This window comes from Pollicipes pollicipes, unplaced genomic scaffold (assembly GCF_011947565.3).
Source record: "Pollicipes pollicipes isolate AB1234 unplaced genomic scaffold, Ppol_2.1 Scaffold_4295;HRSCAF=5057_pilon_pilon_pilon, whole genome shotgun sequence".
Classification (NCBI taxonomy): Eukaryota; Metazoa; Arthropoda; class Thecostraca; order Pollicipedomorpha; family Pollicipedidae; genus Pollicipes; species Pollicipes pollicipes.
In genome coordinates this window covers 10,618,244-10,633,042 of record NW_023596461.1, presented here as the reverse complement: position 1 = coordinate 10,633,042, position 14,799 = coordinate 10,618,244, and the positions used below count along the sequence as shown (strand labels likewise).

General features: G+C 52.8%; 1 protein-coding gene across 1 annotated transcript in view; it reads right to left on the bottom strand.

Annotated features, from left to right (window-relative positions):
* LOC119096700 (integrin beta pat-3) overlaps positions 1–13,329 on the bottom strand; it is a 35,269-nt gene extending 21,940 nt beyond the window's left edge. Inside the window, exons 1-5 of the mRNA XM_037219594.1 lie at positions 13,201–13,329; positions 11,062–11,153; positions 9,552–9,732; positions 2,572–2,691; positions 1,959–2,170 (exon numbers count right to left, since the gene is read on the bottom strand). Of these exons, the coding sequence (XP_037075489.1) occupies positions 1,959–2,170; positions 2,572–2,691; positions 9,552–9,732; positions 11,062–11,153; positions 13,201–13,258 (663 nt within the window). The 5' untranslated portion in view covers positions 13,259–13,329. The remainder of the gene's footprint in view (positions 1–1,958; positions 2,171–2,571; positions 2,692–9,551; positions 9,733–11,061; positions 11,154–13,200) is intronic.
* Between the last annotated feature and the right edge of the window lie 1,470 nt (positions 13,330–14,799).

The following is a 14,799-nucleotide window of genomic DNA, read 5'->3' as shown; positions in this document are numbered from 1 at the left end:
GTCCGATAACGATGTGGATTGGTCGACTGCGTTGTACAAGGGCCGCGCCATTATTTTTGACATTGGTGTCGTGTGCAGCAAGACGGACTTAGATGTTCATTTTAGTCAATGTTCGTTTATCGTGAGCCATGTCAAGGTCAGTAGTTTCTACAAGTACTGCACACCTACCGACAGGGAGGCAGCCAGGATAAAGTAATTTTACGGAAGGGCTGAAAAGAGGCGTGGATGGAGTCATTGTTCGGACTACCGTATCGTCTGGCGTGTTAGTTACACAGCGCCTCGGCCGGTTAACTCTCCGGTCGCCGTCAGCTGTTATGGAGTCCTGAGAAGGACTGGGAGGAACTTGGCCATGTATGCATCACAACCCGAATTCTCTGCTTGGAAATTTCTGGAAACTATCGTCTTCTTTAATTGCGAGGCCAGTGCTCTATAAACTCAGCCGGCCAAAATGCCAATCTTTCAGTGTTAGGACTTGATGCCATTTATCTGGATATTTGGTGATTTATCCGCAGAACTGGGAATTATCTTGAGCTGAGGTCTATACTTGGCTTACTAATGGCGTTATTAGTCAATGTCATGCGTGCTGTCTCCTTGGTCTTCCCGACATTTTCCAGTGATGCTCTCAGTCGATGATGCTTACTCCATCACATGCTGGTACGCGATAGCCGTCTGACCAAGCATGCCCTGCCACACCAGACATCAGAGTCTCACCCCGGATGATTGTGTTCCTGCAGCCTGACCGACAGACCACCTCTGACTTGTTAAACTAGACTCTTTGTTTGACTTCACAACCGACGTCAAATACAACTGGGAGTCTCTTTCTCTCCACACTCTGTACTTCGCTCAAGCATTTACACAGCCCATTTCAATTTTTGCCCGGCTGAGAGTGGATCTCAAGGGGTTGACAGACCACGGAATCCATAAATAATTGTTATCAGAAGGTCAAAGGATTCCACCGGGAAACGGCCTGGAGTCGATGTATTCATGTCGATGGCCTTTATATGGAAATCCTGTTTCGAACCGTCGCACAACGAAACGACTTTCCATGTGCCGATTGCATGAAATACTCACTGGCAAAGCTTATACCTTGAAAGGTGCCAAAAGGTACCCTACCACAAGCCACAATTTATTTACGTTTTTCTGCTCGGTTCGGCAGAATAACAAGCATAACCGTGGACCACTTTTGTGCCAGATGTGCGAAGAAACCATGTCACCATCCGTGACGATGGAATGACCTTAACGCCCAGCAGACACACTGCCGCTGCTGTGTTGGTAACACGGCGGTGTGAAGGACGGGACCATGTCACGAAGCTTTTACCGATGATGTTCCCGCATTCGTGGGCTGCGCGGTACACTCACTGACTAAATATGAGCTGAGGCTATTATCGCGTAGCTTGTAAACTCGCTGCTGTGAACATCAACTGATGCTAGCAGCGTGCAGCTTGTACACTCACTGCCGTACACATGAAGTAAGGCTAGTAGTAGCTTATACACCCACTGCTGTGAATATGAGCTGAGGCTATTAGCGCGTAGCTTGTACACACGCTGCTGTGAACATGAACTGAGGCTAGCAGGCTGGCAGCGTGCAGCTTGTACACTCACTGTTGTGAACATGAACTGAGGCTAGTAGCGTGCAGCTTGTAAACTCATTGGCTGTGAACATGAACTGAGGCTATTAGCGTGCAGCTTGTACACTCACTGCTGTGAACATGAACTGAGGCTAGAAGCGTGCGGCTTGTACACTCACTGCTGCGAACACGAACTGAGGCTAGTAGCGTGCAGCTTATAAACTCTCTGGCTGAGAACATGAACTGAGGCTACTGGCACATAGCTTTTAAACTCACTTCTGCGAGCATGAGCTGAGGCTATTAGCGTACAGCTTGTGATGCTCTGACCTTGCCTGTGAAACTGAGTGCGTCAGCGGTGCATCGCTCGGGGCAGTGCTCTCGACGACTGACCTGCGCCGTGAAGCGATACACGTCATTGGTGAGGTTGAGGTGATTCCTGAAGCCGTACGCCGCCACACATTCGCGGCCGTAGATGGCGCAGGGGTTCTGCAGGTCCTGCGGCACCTGGGACACGTACGGCATCACCGGCTTGTCCACGAAGCTGCCGAACCCGACGCGGAAGTTTTTGGTGAGGCTACGTAGCGTGATGGCCATGTCCTTGCCTGAAAGGGAGTGGGAAGGGGGTGATGAAGGCATAGTTAAGCTCTTTATTGTCACGATACTGTGACTATACATAGAAGCCGATAGATACCGCAAGAAATACTTTAGCTCCCCACCCTCCTCCTCCTCCTTATACCCACACATACTTGAAAAAGTCCTGCCCACTTTCTCCTTGACCTTGAATATATTGACCATGGTCACGATTTTCTTACACAGCATAGTTTCTTTTAGTATCACCCCCGTGAGCTTAGTAACTCTTAATCTTATGCTCCCAGAGACAGTAGGGAAGGACGTGATCCCCTTCCAGGGCGAGTAATTTCCCCTGACCCTCCAGTGCGCGGGCTAAACCGCGCCGTTGACCAAGAAGTTGTGCATACAAGTATTGCCATCGCGTATTCCTCACCCAGGGTCTCCAGCTTGTCTTTGTCGTCCCACTGGGAGTAAGTAAGGTCCATGAGGTAGTACAGATCCAGAGGGTAGTCTTCTGCTTGCCGAAACCTCACCTCGAATTCATACTGCTCATCTGTCGAGGAAAGCCGAGCTCAGTAAACACTAGAGGTACTGGCTAAGCGCTGTGGGTACTCCGGGGCGACCGGCCGATCTGGCTAAACGCTGTAGGCATTCCGGGGCGACCGGCCGATCTGGCTAAACGCTGTGGGCACTCCGGGGTGACCGGCCGATCTGGCTAAACGCTGGGGGCACTCCGGGGCGACCGAAAAGATGAACGTTATCATCTGCATGCGACCCAAACGTACATACGTGTTCTGTACGAGGGAACAGCACGAGCAACATCGGCAGGTAAACGTAGGATGACAGTGCAATTCCTCCGTGATTATTTCCGCGTGGCATTTCTTCTATCCCATGCCAGCACGTCGTTCAGATCAGGCATGCGCATCCCTGGGAAGGGGGGGGGGGCACAGGGGAGGTGTCCCCCCCTCGTTAGGTTCCGAATGCCCCCCTAGACCTACGATTAAGGGCCGGAAAGACCGACTGGAGGTCGCATTCAGGGACCCGGCCCACAGGACCGAGCACTTCAGTATCATTCAGGGAGCCCTCCGTGCCGATCAGGTGCCCCTTAGTCGATAAGAGCCTAGCTGTTGGTCAGACACCACCAATGGCTCACAGACGGCTCCGTGTCGGCATGGGCCTGAGAGCCTATACCCCAAGCAGAGACAGAGCAGGAGCCAACAATTTAAATTGTTCGGGGCACCAATGCCTGACAGGGGCCCCGTAGTGGCTAAGAGAGGGCCCTGTGTTGGCGAGGGGCTCAAGTCTGGCAGGGGCAGTGTTCGAGGGGCCCAAAGCGCATAGAGGGCCCATAGGGACCGATGATCAAGGGCCCGATTGAAAGGCTTATGGGCACGAAGTGCTGGACGTGCCTTATTCAGGGGCTCCAGCCTGCAGGGATGGACCCTCAAATGACAGTCAGAGGGCCTTTTGCGCCGATCGGGGAAACCTGAGTGGACATGGGCCCATGCATCGGCCAGACACAACCAGCACCGCACAGTCAGCTCCGTGTCTACATGAGCCTGAGAGCCAACTTCCTAATCAGCTACAAAGCCGGGGCCAGCGATTTCCACTGGTCGGAGCCTCTGTATCTGTCAGGGGCCAGCAATGCCTAAAGAAGGGTCCTGTGGTTGCAGGGGCTCGCAAGCCGACCAAGGGCAGTGTTCGATGAGGCATGAAGAGGGGCCCGGGCGGCACAGCAGAACCGACGATCAAGGGCTCGGTTGGAGGACATAAGGGCCCGAAGGACTGGCCGTAGGTCACGTGAAGAATCGCGGCCCGAAAGGCCATGATCTAAAATATCAGCCAGAGGTCAGCTTGCGTCGTTTGAGGACTCCTAAGCCAGTGCAGGTTTCTCGGTCGGCCAGAGACCTCAAGCAACGAACAATTGGCTCCATGTAAGTCTGAGCCCTGGGGACTCATTTCCCAAGCGGGAGCAAGGCCCGGGCCACGACTTGCATCAGTCTGGGTCCCTGAAACAATGGTTGGGACCCCTGTGTCGGTCAGGAGCCACAATGCCTAACAGAAGGTCACGTGTGGGGTAGTGACCCCAAGTCGGTCACAGGCTGTGATTGAGGAGGTCCGAAGAGGGGAAGTGGGCCCATCAGGACCAAATATTGGAAGACTGAAGGATCCGAAGGCTGCCTGTGGGTCACATTTAGTACCCTGGCCGTAAGGCCGCGATCTCAAATGCCAGTAAGAGGGTCTATTGTACCGATTGGCAATCTCTGAGACAGAGTTTCCTCTATTTCGGTCAATAATCACCAACACCGAGCATTCGGCTCCGTGTCGGTCTGAGCTCGTGGGGCCCGTTTCCCAAGCAGGGACAAGCGGCCGGGCCAGCGACTTGCATTGATCGTGGGGACTCTGCAACGATGCGGCACTCCTGCACCGGTCTGGGGCCCAGTGCTTAATAGCGTGTTCTATGTCAGCAAGGGATCTCGAGTTGGTTAGCGGAGCATTTGCTTAACGTGGACAGGGACGGGACCTCGAATGAGAACAGGACATCTTGCGTTGGTCGGGGCCCTCTGACAATGAAAGGAAATATTATAACCTAATAAAAGTCTTCTCATTGAGGCAATAAGAGTCCTGAGCCAATCAGAGCCACCAATGGCGAACGGCGGGCTCTGCAGCCCATTTCCAGCATGGCCCAAGTCGAACAGGAGTCTATACGCCAATCATGAGACCACCTGCGGCGACCAAGAATATTGTTGCGTTAAGGAGGGTCGCTGCTTCGATCTGGGACCAAGTGCGCGAGTCAGAAGGCCTTCCGTGTCAGGAAGGGACCGATGTGACATGATGTATCCCTCTAAGGGCCTCCGGATGAACCAGGGGATCCTGCCCAGTTTCGCCAGAATGACAGCCGGATGACACCCCGCGGTGGAATGGAATGGCCCTTCGGTTTCTGACTGGGCTAGGTCGAGATGAGTTTAGAAACGAACATGGTCATCCCATGCTTACCTGAGAACGTTCATTATTTTGCAAAATCGATAAGTGAAACGTATTATATCAAAAGGTTTGAGCCTGCGCGCCCGAAATCTCGGGGGCAAGGACAGCAGTGGTCTGGGTTGCAGTTTCCGTAAGACTGAACGGCTGTTATCCGTTGCAAGTAGCACGTCGCGCCCGGCGCAAGAACGACCGTCGTGAAATGATGTTTCCGAATGTCTTTCAACATTGATGCGCACCGTTTAAAGATGAGATTGGGCGCATCTTTTTTCCAACGTTGAGAATGTCTTTTGGACAGATGAGCACTTATCCACCACCAGATTCTAACCAGCACCACTTAGCGGTACTGTAGATGCAATCTGTTCTTAACATCAATCTAAAAGTAGCACTGGTGAATTATATTCCCAGACTACCTTCTAAGTATGCAATTTGACGTCCGAAGTCGTTTAAAGGTACTTCTTCAGGTACGTAATCATTGTCGTCCACCTGTTGGCCACAGCTTAATGTAAAACATGAGCCAACGCTGCGCGGCCTTGGAGACTGCAACGCCTGGCGTCGAGGCTCTTGTTACCAAGATTTCTGGGCGCGCATGTTCAGAACTCCGTACATACTTTGCTTCACTAATCGATCCTGGCTGAATGTTGAACGTTTCCAGTCAAACATGGCTTGGCCCGTTTAAAACAAATTGTTGACCCATTTTGACCCGCAATCTACATTCACGGGGCCCCTAATATCTTTGCAGAGCTTAGATAAAACATTATGAGAAAGCTTCTGGGTTATGTCGATATAAAAAGAGCCAACCGGACCATTATAAAATATAAGAGCGCCTGCGGTTTCTTTCATGCAGTCGCTTAAGCATAATTTCTTCAGTTTCTTGAATACAAAATTCAGCCAGAATTTGTCTCGCGGTAGCTTCTGGCTTGTATCCCAGTTATTGAAGGGAACAATAAAAAATCAACGAAAGGCATGCCGTCATTAACAAATTAGGCATATCTGGTAACTTTTTTGGGGAGCCTTTTCACTATCAGCAGGTCCTTTGTCAAACCTGTGCCCCCTCCCACCCCCTTGCTAAGGCTCTGGCTGCGTGACTGGCTCAGACCGGTCCCACGGCAGAACTTCTAACGCAATTGCTGCTAACGACTCAACTTCCCCTACATGGCTTCTAATGCGAATACTTGTGATACGTGATGTAACACAACGCATCCTGAGAAGCGTGAGCATCGAACAGTTTGTCGCCAAGCCCGCCCACCTTCACCCGACACTCACACTACTGGACTTGATCGTCACCAACGCGACCGGTCTCCGGGACTCAGGCGAGGTTCTCCTCGGGCCTGTGGCGGATCACCAACCGGTGCTGCTCCGCGCTCCCGTCCGCGGAGTGCGCCAGCGGTCAGTCACCACCGCCGTGCGACCGTGGAGACGCGTCGACTAGGACGCGTACAACCTGAGTCTGCTGCTCACCGATTGAGAGCCGCTCTACACCACCGGCACCGCCGATGACACGGTGACTGCATTTATGGACACGTGTAATGCCGCAGTTGAGGATCACCGTCCGACCATCACCGTGACGTCATGTCGGCGTGGCGTGACGTCATGTCCATGCCTGCGTAGAGATACCGAAGTCTCCGCGGCTGTGGGGGAGCGCGAGCGCGTCTGCAAGACCAGGGAGCGCTGCCGTACCACAGAGGCGCGCTACGTGTACCAGTGGTGCCGTGACAGAGTGAAGGGACTGTCACACTCGCGCGACACTCCTTCCCGTGCAGCGGTCCACTAACAGGGCGGCGATGCTTCTGGAGCCGCCTCATGCAGTTCGGACTGCAGCCATTGAGAGGACGCGACATGCCCGATTACAACATGGGCACCCGGGCGGACAAACTCAATGCCCTCTTCGCCGCCGTTGGCCCCTGCATCGCCGCGGAGGCGGCGGCGATGCATGGCAACGCGAGTGCGCCCCCGGCTGGACCGTGTCCGTACCGTGCCTGGGCCTCGGCGCTCTCCTTGCATTCAGTCACCTACCGAAGCTCTCTGTAGCCATCGGGAAGATGAGCGCGTCGAGGGCTGTCGGTGCCAGTGACGTACCACTCTATGCAGTGAAAAGGTGTCTCCCTGTAATCGGCGCTGATCTTCTACATCTGACCAACTTGTCATCACATTGCGCACCTTTCCGTCCGCCTGAAAGATCGCGTGCGTCACACCGGTGTTCAAGTCGGGCGATCGACCAGACCTGAGCAGCTTTCGGTCCATTTCTATCCCCTCTACACTGTTGAAAATTACCGAGGCCGTTTGCTCGCAGCTCACTTTTTACCTTCTCGACCGTCTTGTACTGACGTCATCGCAACATGCTTTCCGTCCACGTCACTCGGCGGAGGACGCCCTGATCGACGCCGCCAGGTGAATGGCAAGGGCTGTTGGCAACGGCCATGTCGCGTTGATTATGACGTGGTTCGCCTTAGCAACACCTTTGAGGGCGTTGATGACGACGTCCTCCTTAGCGAGCTGGAATGGTACGGGCGGTCCTCGGAATGGCTCCGGAAATACCTGAGCGGCCAGAGGCAGGTGGTTAGTGGTAGCTCGGTTACCCTATCCCACGGGGTGGCCCAGGGATCCCTTGTCGGCCGAACCCAGCTTCTCATCTTCATCAACGGTCTATCCAGCTTCCTACCCCGCGGCCGCCTACCATCCTGTGCTGATGACATCCAGCTCCTTGACCCCGCTAGCCCCGATGCCGTCGGCCTGTCCAACATGAAAGCCCGTGCCGAAGAGTCCATTCAGTGCCTACAAAACTGGTTTCAGTTAAAAAGCCTTAAAATGAGCCCCAAAAAGACAGCCTTCATGCTGATCGGTACCAAATCCTCCATCGCAAGGCCCGGGAACTTCTACATCACCATCTCTGGCACAGGCATTCATTCGTCCTCTTTAGTGAAGGTATTTGATGTATTTCCCGATCACCACCTCATCTTGGAACCGCACGTCTCCTCTCTCGTTCGGCACTGTAATGCGATTATTGTATGCCTAACCAAAATTCGACACCGCTTCACTCCTGGAGTTCTGAAGCCCCTTGTCTAAACTCACGTCTTCTCCCATATCCTCCACTGCCTGTCCACTGCAGTGGCCGAGCACCACCCACACAGGGTGCGAAGGGTGATACACTTTGCAGCCAAGCTAATGAGTGTTGTCCGCCACAGCGATCACATCTCACCCGTTCTGGAAGCACTCGGCTGGCGTACCGCCCCGGAACATCACCGGGATTGCCCGAGTTTGTACAGGGCACTGCACGTCCCCGAATCCCCACGTGCACTGTCGTCCGAATCCCATCAGTGCACGACAGCGCACTGATGGTTTTGCATAAGTGGTAATGTCGAGCATACGGTTTGGCGTTAGATGGCTTGCCGCGCATAAATAATGCCGTGTAGAAGGCTTTGCTCTGGCAGTTGTGACACCTGGAGGTTTACAAGTTACGAGTGCTTGTTTTGGGAGGAGCGTCGCGTAGAAGTTTTGGTAAGAAGTTTCGTCGCATAGAAGAAACTCAGCACATATTCTTTTTGTGATAAAAGTTTTGCCGCATAGAAGTTTGTGTAATGAAAGTACTTGCACAATAAGGACTGTCGTGTAGGAGTTGTGTCGCGGAAGTTCCGTAGGCAGCCGATTTGTGTTAGAAGCATTGTCGGCACACTGCTCAGACCCGTCTCCGCGAGGACGAAGACGGCACCATGTCCCGTGACCGATGAAGGGGTGGGGCGCCGCATCACGTGACCGATGAGGGGAATGGGGGTGGGGCACCGCGCTACGTTACCGACGAAGGGTCACGTGTAGGTATGTAGGTCTGCATGTATGTCTGCTAGAATAGGCGTCACCTCACATGACCGATGAAGGAGGTGGGACGCCACTATGGCTTGAGGGCTTCAGTTGCCGCAGTGCCGGGAGAAGGAGTGGGCAGATAGAGGAACGTTTCCGGCGGCAGTTGTGCTACCAAGTTTACTTTTCGGTGCTCGAAAGCCTTCGTTTCCGCGTTTGCGGAAGCATTCTTTTCAGGCGACGGAAATTGGACCGGGTTCTTACTTCAGGTTCTAATATCGTCTTCGTTCGGTGACTTTTCATTGTTTGCGCTCTATCCGCAAAGCCGGTGGGGTGTTACACAAGCCGTTCTTGTCTCGGCCAAGACAGGACCTATTTCTTGTGCTGCACACGGTAACTCTCGCTAGTCACGAGAGACCTACAGGACATTGTCACAAGCACGCAGCGAGGTACCTCACAAGGCGCAGAAGGGTGTTCAAAACGCAGGCATGGACCTGAAACCCAGTGGTGGACCTTGTATTCTACAGAGCCTTTGTGGGCGGGATCCAGTCCGGTATCCTGCACTTCATTTGCAGGATCCGCGCATGAGCGCCGAGCGCACAGAGGGGTATGCCGCGGGCACAGCCGTGTACTCACGAGGGCGAAGCCGTACCCGCAGGTGCCGCGGCGCCAGCTGCGCCGGCTGCTGGGAGGGGGACTGGTCCGAGGGCTCTCCGTCGCCGACGATCTCGGCCTCCGAGCTGGGTGACACGATGTCGTCGGCGGCGCAGAGGCGCGACATCACCGCCAGCTGGCTGCACCGGCTGTAGCCGAACGCCTGTCGAGGCCGACGTCCGCGCCGTCATCCGGCGACGCGGCGGCACAGGCGCGCCCGTGACACCGACGGTAGAACGGCACCACACAGCGGGCAGCGGGAAACGCATGCAAAGGGAGCGGGGCTGACCGGTGGAGCCGTGATGTGGGCAGCGACTGCAGTGACTGACCCGGATCACGGTACCGGTACCCTGGTACGGTACCCAGGTACCAGGTGTTTTGTAAGCAAAACCGAGCGGAGACATCCCTGGCCAGCTCCACGCCTGAGCCTTAACACGCGCCCGGGTGGCCGATTGAAGACCCTTGCTCTGGTGGGGTCAATTTGACCCCCTAAGATCTCAAAAACAGCAGAGCTAGGTACACCGAGTTCACAGGGTGTACTGGCATCTATGTGAGCTCATTTGTGTTAAGACTTGAGGCGCCCAGGTCGTGGCCTTTGGATTAAGAAAGGTCAAACCAAATCGTGACATTCTGGTTAAGTAAGATCAAACAAGGTCATGATCTTTGAATTAAGTGAGATCAAATTAGGCCAAACACCCTGATTGTTGTCCAACGTGACCTTCTCATGAAGACCCAAGACCTTCTCATGCAACTGCCTTGAACCAAGATTCCCTGTTCCAAGGAAAGTGGCTCTGGGTTTATTTAAGGTCAGTGACCTCTTTACCCTCAGAAGGCCATGGTGCCGAAAATTCTAGGAGGCTGCTTTCATTTTTTCATTTTAGTAAGCGTCAGGAATTGCGCTTGACGATATGTTCTTAAAAACAAAATGTTGAACCGAGTCATTTTAAGTCAATGCGCTACTCTGACCTTTAAGAAGTCCTTGGAAGAGGCCTGATGCAGTCCCTGTCATTGCTGATTTCGAACTTATCATAAGAAATTTTGTCATGCAGCAAACTCCCGAGTAAAAAAGCAGGCTAATATGGACCTCGGCCTGACCGTCATACCAGGCCCTAGGTTGATGAAATTTACTCACTCCCAGATTTAGTTGTTTTATTGTGTAATAAACCATCTCATGAATGTATGGTTTTTTGACACTCCGCTAACGCGCCAGATTAAACCGTTCCGTCGAAATTGCCTCCACTCACAGTCACGGCCTGACTTTGATCTGCCAAAGGTTGGCGGCCTTACAAAGTTAATTTTTATACCAAAAGATCCTATTTCCAATTTTCTTCAACTATGCAAAACTTGGCTCGACTACAGTGCACCGTTCGGAAACTATTCTGTAAAAGCCTTCGTGGATCAAATTTACCCCCACCCGGCACGTGTTAAGCGTTGAACCTGGGTGACATGTGACATCCGGCGGCGAGCCGGGCGCACGGGTCACGTGACTGACCGGCGAGCGGCACCAGGCGCATCTGTAGTGAGCCGTCAGGCAGGCGCCGCAGCTGGTCTGACCCTCACAGCTGGCGGCAGGATCAGCAGCACCTGTGAGCAAGGACAGGTCTCTGAAAACGGATGAGTGGCCCGGACTTGACCTGAGATGACCTTGACCTCAACTTTCATTATGGGTTTTAGTGACGTAATATTCGGGTCCTTTGGTGAATAGCACTGAGACCACGCCGACTGTTCTAAACAAAATTTCGGGTTGACTTAATGTTAACTTGACCTCAAATTGCCTCCAGACCTCTTTGTACTGAAAACGATTATTTCATAAGCGTTTGACATCCTGAGACTTTTTAGGATAATAACTGCGGCGCGCAGAGATGTGGTAAATGCTTCGTTAAGCGAAAACAAAGCGCCTTTCTTACACATATCTGACATGTGGCGTTCGAGAACGAGATCACTTCAGTGAAGCGACAATATAAGAAGTCAGACTTGCTGGTGAGATGTGGGAGTGTTTCAAACTTAGGAGGTCTCTATTTTCTGCCATCCGCCAAACTGTTCGTGCCGCCTTAACAGATCTTGGGACTCGATTAGAATCAACTTTAGAGGGCAGGGACATCTTGAGGGTATCTGTATGACATTTCTAGGTCCGTTATAGGCTTCACTTGACCTGTTTTGGCCTTTCTACTAGAAGCGTTGCTTTATGTTTGCAAAAAAGGCATCAGGAAGACGTTCTGTTGTCTGTGCAATTTGAAACAGATGAAATATTCCACTGACTATGCGGAACCACAAGTTAATAATTACTGCCTGTAAAGACAACAGGGGCAGATTTATATCCTCGCCATGTTTGATGTTGTTGACTATTTAATATTTGTAGTTTTCAGATTACGAGCTATCTGAGGCTAGCCTGTTCTGCAGACTTCATTACAAACTGACTTATAACACTGGCTCACATCCAAACTTTCCATATTGTGCACGAGCTTTCTGCCCGGGATTTTCCCAATCTATGGACAATCATACAATGCCATCCGCTGTCAGTCAAGAGCACGCGCTAAAAAATAACGCGCTCTGATGGGTGACGGGTAGTCGTTATTGAAGCACGAAAGCTGTGTAACATTATCATGTCCAGAAATATGACACATTAGGGGCTTATGTAGATACATAAATGCTACACATAAAATACGTCCACCAATGCCTCTTCATTATTTCCCATCCATTTCCCATCCTATCCACCCACGCGAATCATGTCAATTATCGACGTGGTTGGCCGCATCGCAGCACGCAATCATAACCACATGTTTAAACTATATTTCATAAAGTTTATTCATACAGTTTATTAAAAGTTATATCGGCCATTCGCTATATTTCAAAATGCAATCCTAAAAGCTTGATGGAACTATCACACGATCAGGGGCGGATCTAGCCCGGAGTTGTTGTTTTTGGGGGGGAGGGCAACCGTTGGTCGCCAGCTGGCTGGTGTGGGATCAGAGGTCCAGTGCACTTATCAAGCACGATGTTTGCGCCGAGTATGACTAAGCCGCGTCAACATGCGCTTTTTATGTTCAAATCGCTGCCAACTTTTCATCATAAAGTTTTCCGAAACGGAAAGAAATGTTTGATACCGCACCATCAAAGTGAAAACAGACGGTAAGTAGACGAAACTTCTATGAAGTTATGGGAATGTTTTGGGGTGGAGCCAAACATACTCCCAGAGTTTTTTGGGGGGCCATGGCCCCGTGCCCCCCCCCCAGGATCCGCCTATGCACACGGTGCATTCCTAGAGGAGCATCTAGCGTACCGTTTGGTGATGTCTTACAGGAACCATGCGATCGCGGCGAGAGTACTTTCCATGACAACATTTGGTCGTTCAGGATACCCTTTCGTCTTGGACGCACTGAAACTCTGTAATTGCAAGGTTAGCTTCGTCCTCGCCTCCATGAAGAATTTCGACATGAAGAGAGGTTGCATTGGCTGCTTTACGTGTTCGATGGCCTCAGGCCAGCGTGCGCTTTGTCACAAAACTCCCCAGAGTTCATTAAAATTAGCGCCAAGTGTCCAATCGGCTGGATGGTTACAGTGAGACCTCCTCAGTAGACCTGACATTGGTTTAGAATAGCTTGGTGTTGACGTGCGATTGTTCGCCACCTACCGTACGCCAGGAGTGTCAGCACGGCCCAGAGAACCGCCACTATCCGGTGCAGAGCCATGAACGCGGCACATCCGACCCAAAGGCTGGCAAAGGCGAGAAACAAGGACGACCACGGCAGGCACAACACGTGCAGACCACTGGCCCGTCCCCTCGCTCTCGTATCAGATTGAGGCTCGGCTGATAACGGAAACTTCCGGTCCGTCAGGGGTTTTCAACGCGTATAGATGTCGCCCTGCGTTAAAGAGGCCGGGAGTCGTCGCGCGGGAGTTGGGCGTGGCGGTCCGCCGGCGTGACTCAGACTGTGGCTCGATGGGAACGCTCGACCGTGGGGAGCACCGTGAGGACCGTTCTCCCGTCCGACCTGTGGCGAGAGGCGACAGCCGCAGCGACCGGCCTCAGCTCGGCACGGCCACCGCCCGCTGAAGCGTCCGCACAGACCAACAACAGGCGCGTAACCTCCACCGCTGCCGCGCCCTACACCATCAGCGACGGTGCCAGACGGGCGAGTGTGTCTTGCTCGGGCAGGGACGCAAACGCCGGTGTCGCGCAACGACCGGCCGGTGACCACCGCGCGCCGGAGTCGACGGTCACACTCGCCATCCACGGCGTCGCCGGCGGCTGGAGGCCCTCGGCGGCGGCTGGAGACCCTCGGCGGCGGATGGAGGTGCTCGCCGGCGTATTGATGCCCTCGGCGGCAGCGCACGTAACGCGGCGCGACCGGAAGGACGTCCCTGAAGCAAACACGCCGCGGCCGCCATCCGCCGCCCAGGGGAGGTCGGGAGCGTGACCGAACTTGGGGCCGGACCATTGACCTACACCGGCCGGCCGGTGCTGCACCTCCGATCTTTGCTGTTCCCCAGCGCTCTTGCCTTTGGCGTGTCTTGCATTCCAACGTAGTAGTAAATGGAGTGTACAGGTTTTCCATGGACGTGTGCATAAGAAGTATGACACAGAGGGACCACACGCGAATTATACCCAGTGGTCTGACCTTCGCTAGTCTTGCGCTCATTTCTGGTGATAATCGCTTGCTTCTAACGGCTATGCTCTCATTCGGCTCATATCGAGAGACTCGCTGTAGTGTATAGGAAGTACTCACCGTTCGTTGTTTGGATCTACGAGAAATCTCCTCATTCTAATGTTTGTTCGACCGATGACTAGTTTGGTCCCGCTATGTTCCACAGGCATCTGTTTTCTAAAATGCACAGAAATGGAATGCGCAAGGGACGAACCATCATTTTTCGTCGGGCTTTTTAAAATAGCCGGTGAACTTTACGCTGCAGGCGTTTTGTTGCGCCTTCATGTGCCAGCTGGTTGATTTACCGTGGCATATTTGGCTCAATGAGACCAGACAATAGTTCACTGCAAACTTCACATGACAATTGGGTATATACTGAAAGAAATATGCCTCCGGAATTATTTGAATAGTCCTAACGACGGCCCATGGTTTCCGCAACCGCTTATAAAAGTATTCGAGCATTTCATTTGGTACCAAATGAGGTGATCTCTTTCTTGTAAGGCTGACATAAAAAGGGCGGTGTGTTTGGCCCAGCCACCACTGATTGGTGGGCATTAGCCTCTCATTTTCCATGTGGAAGGAAT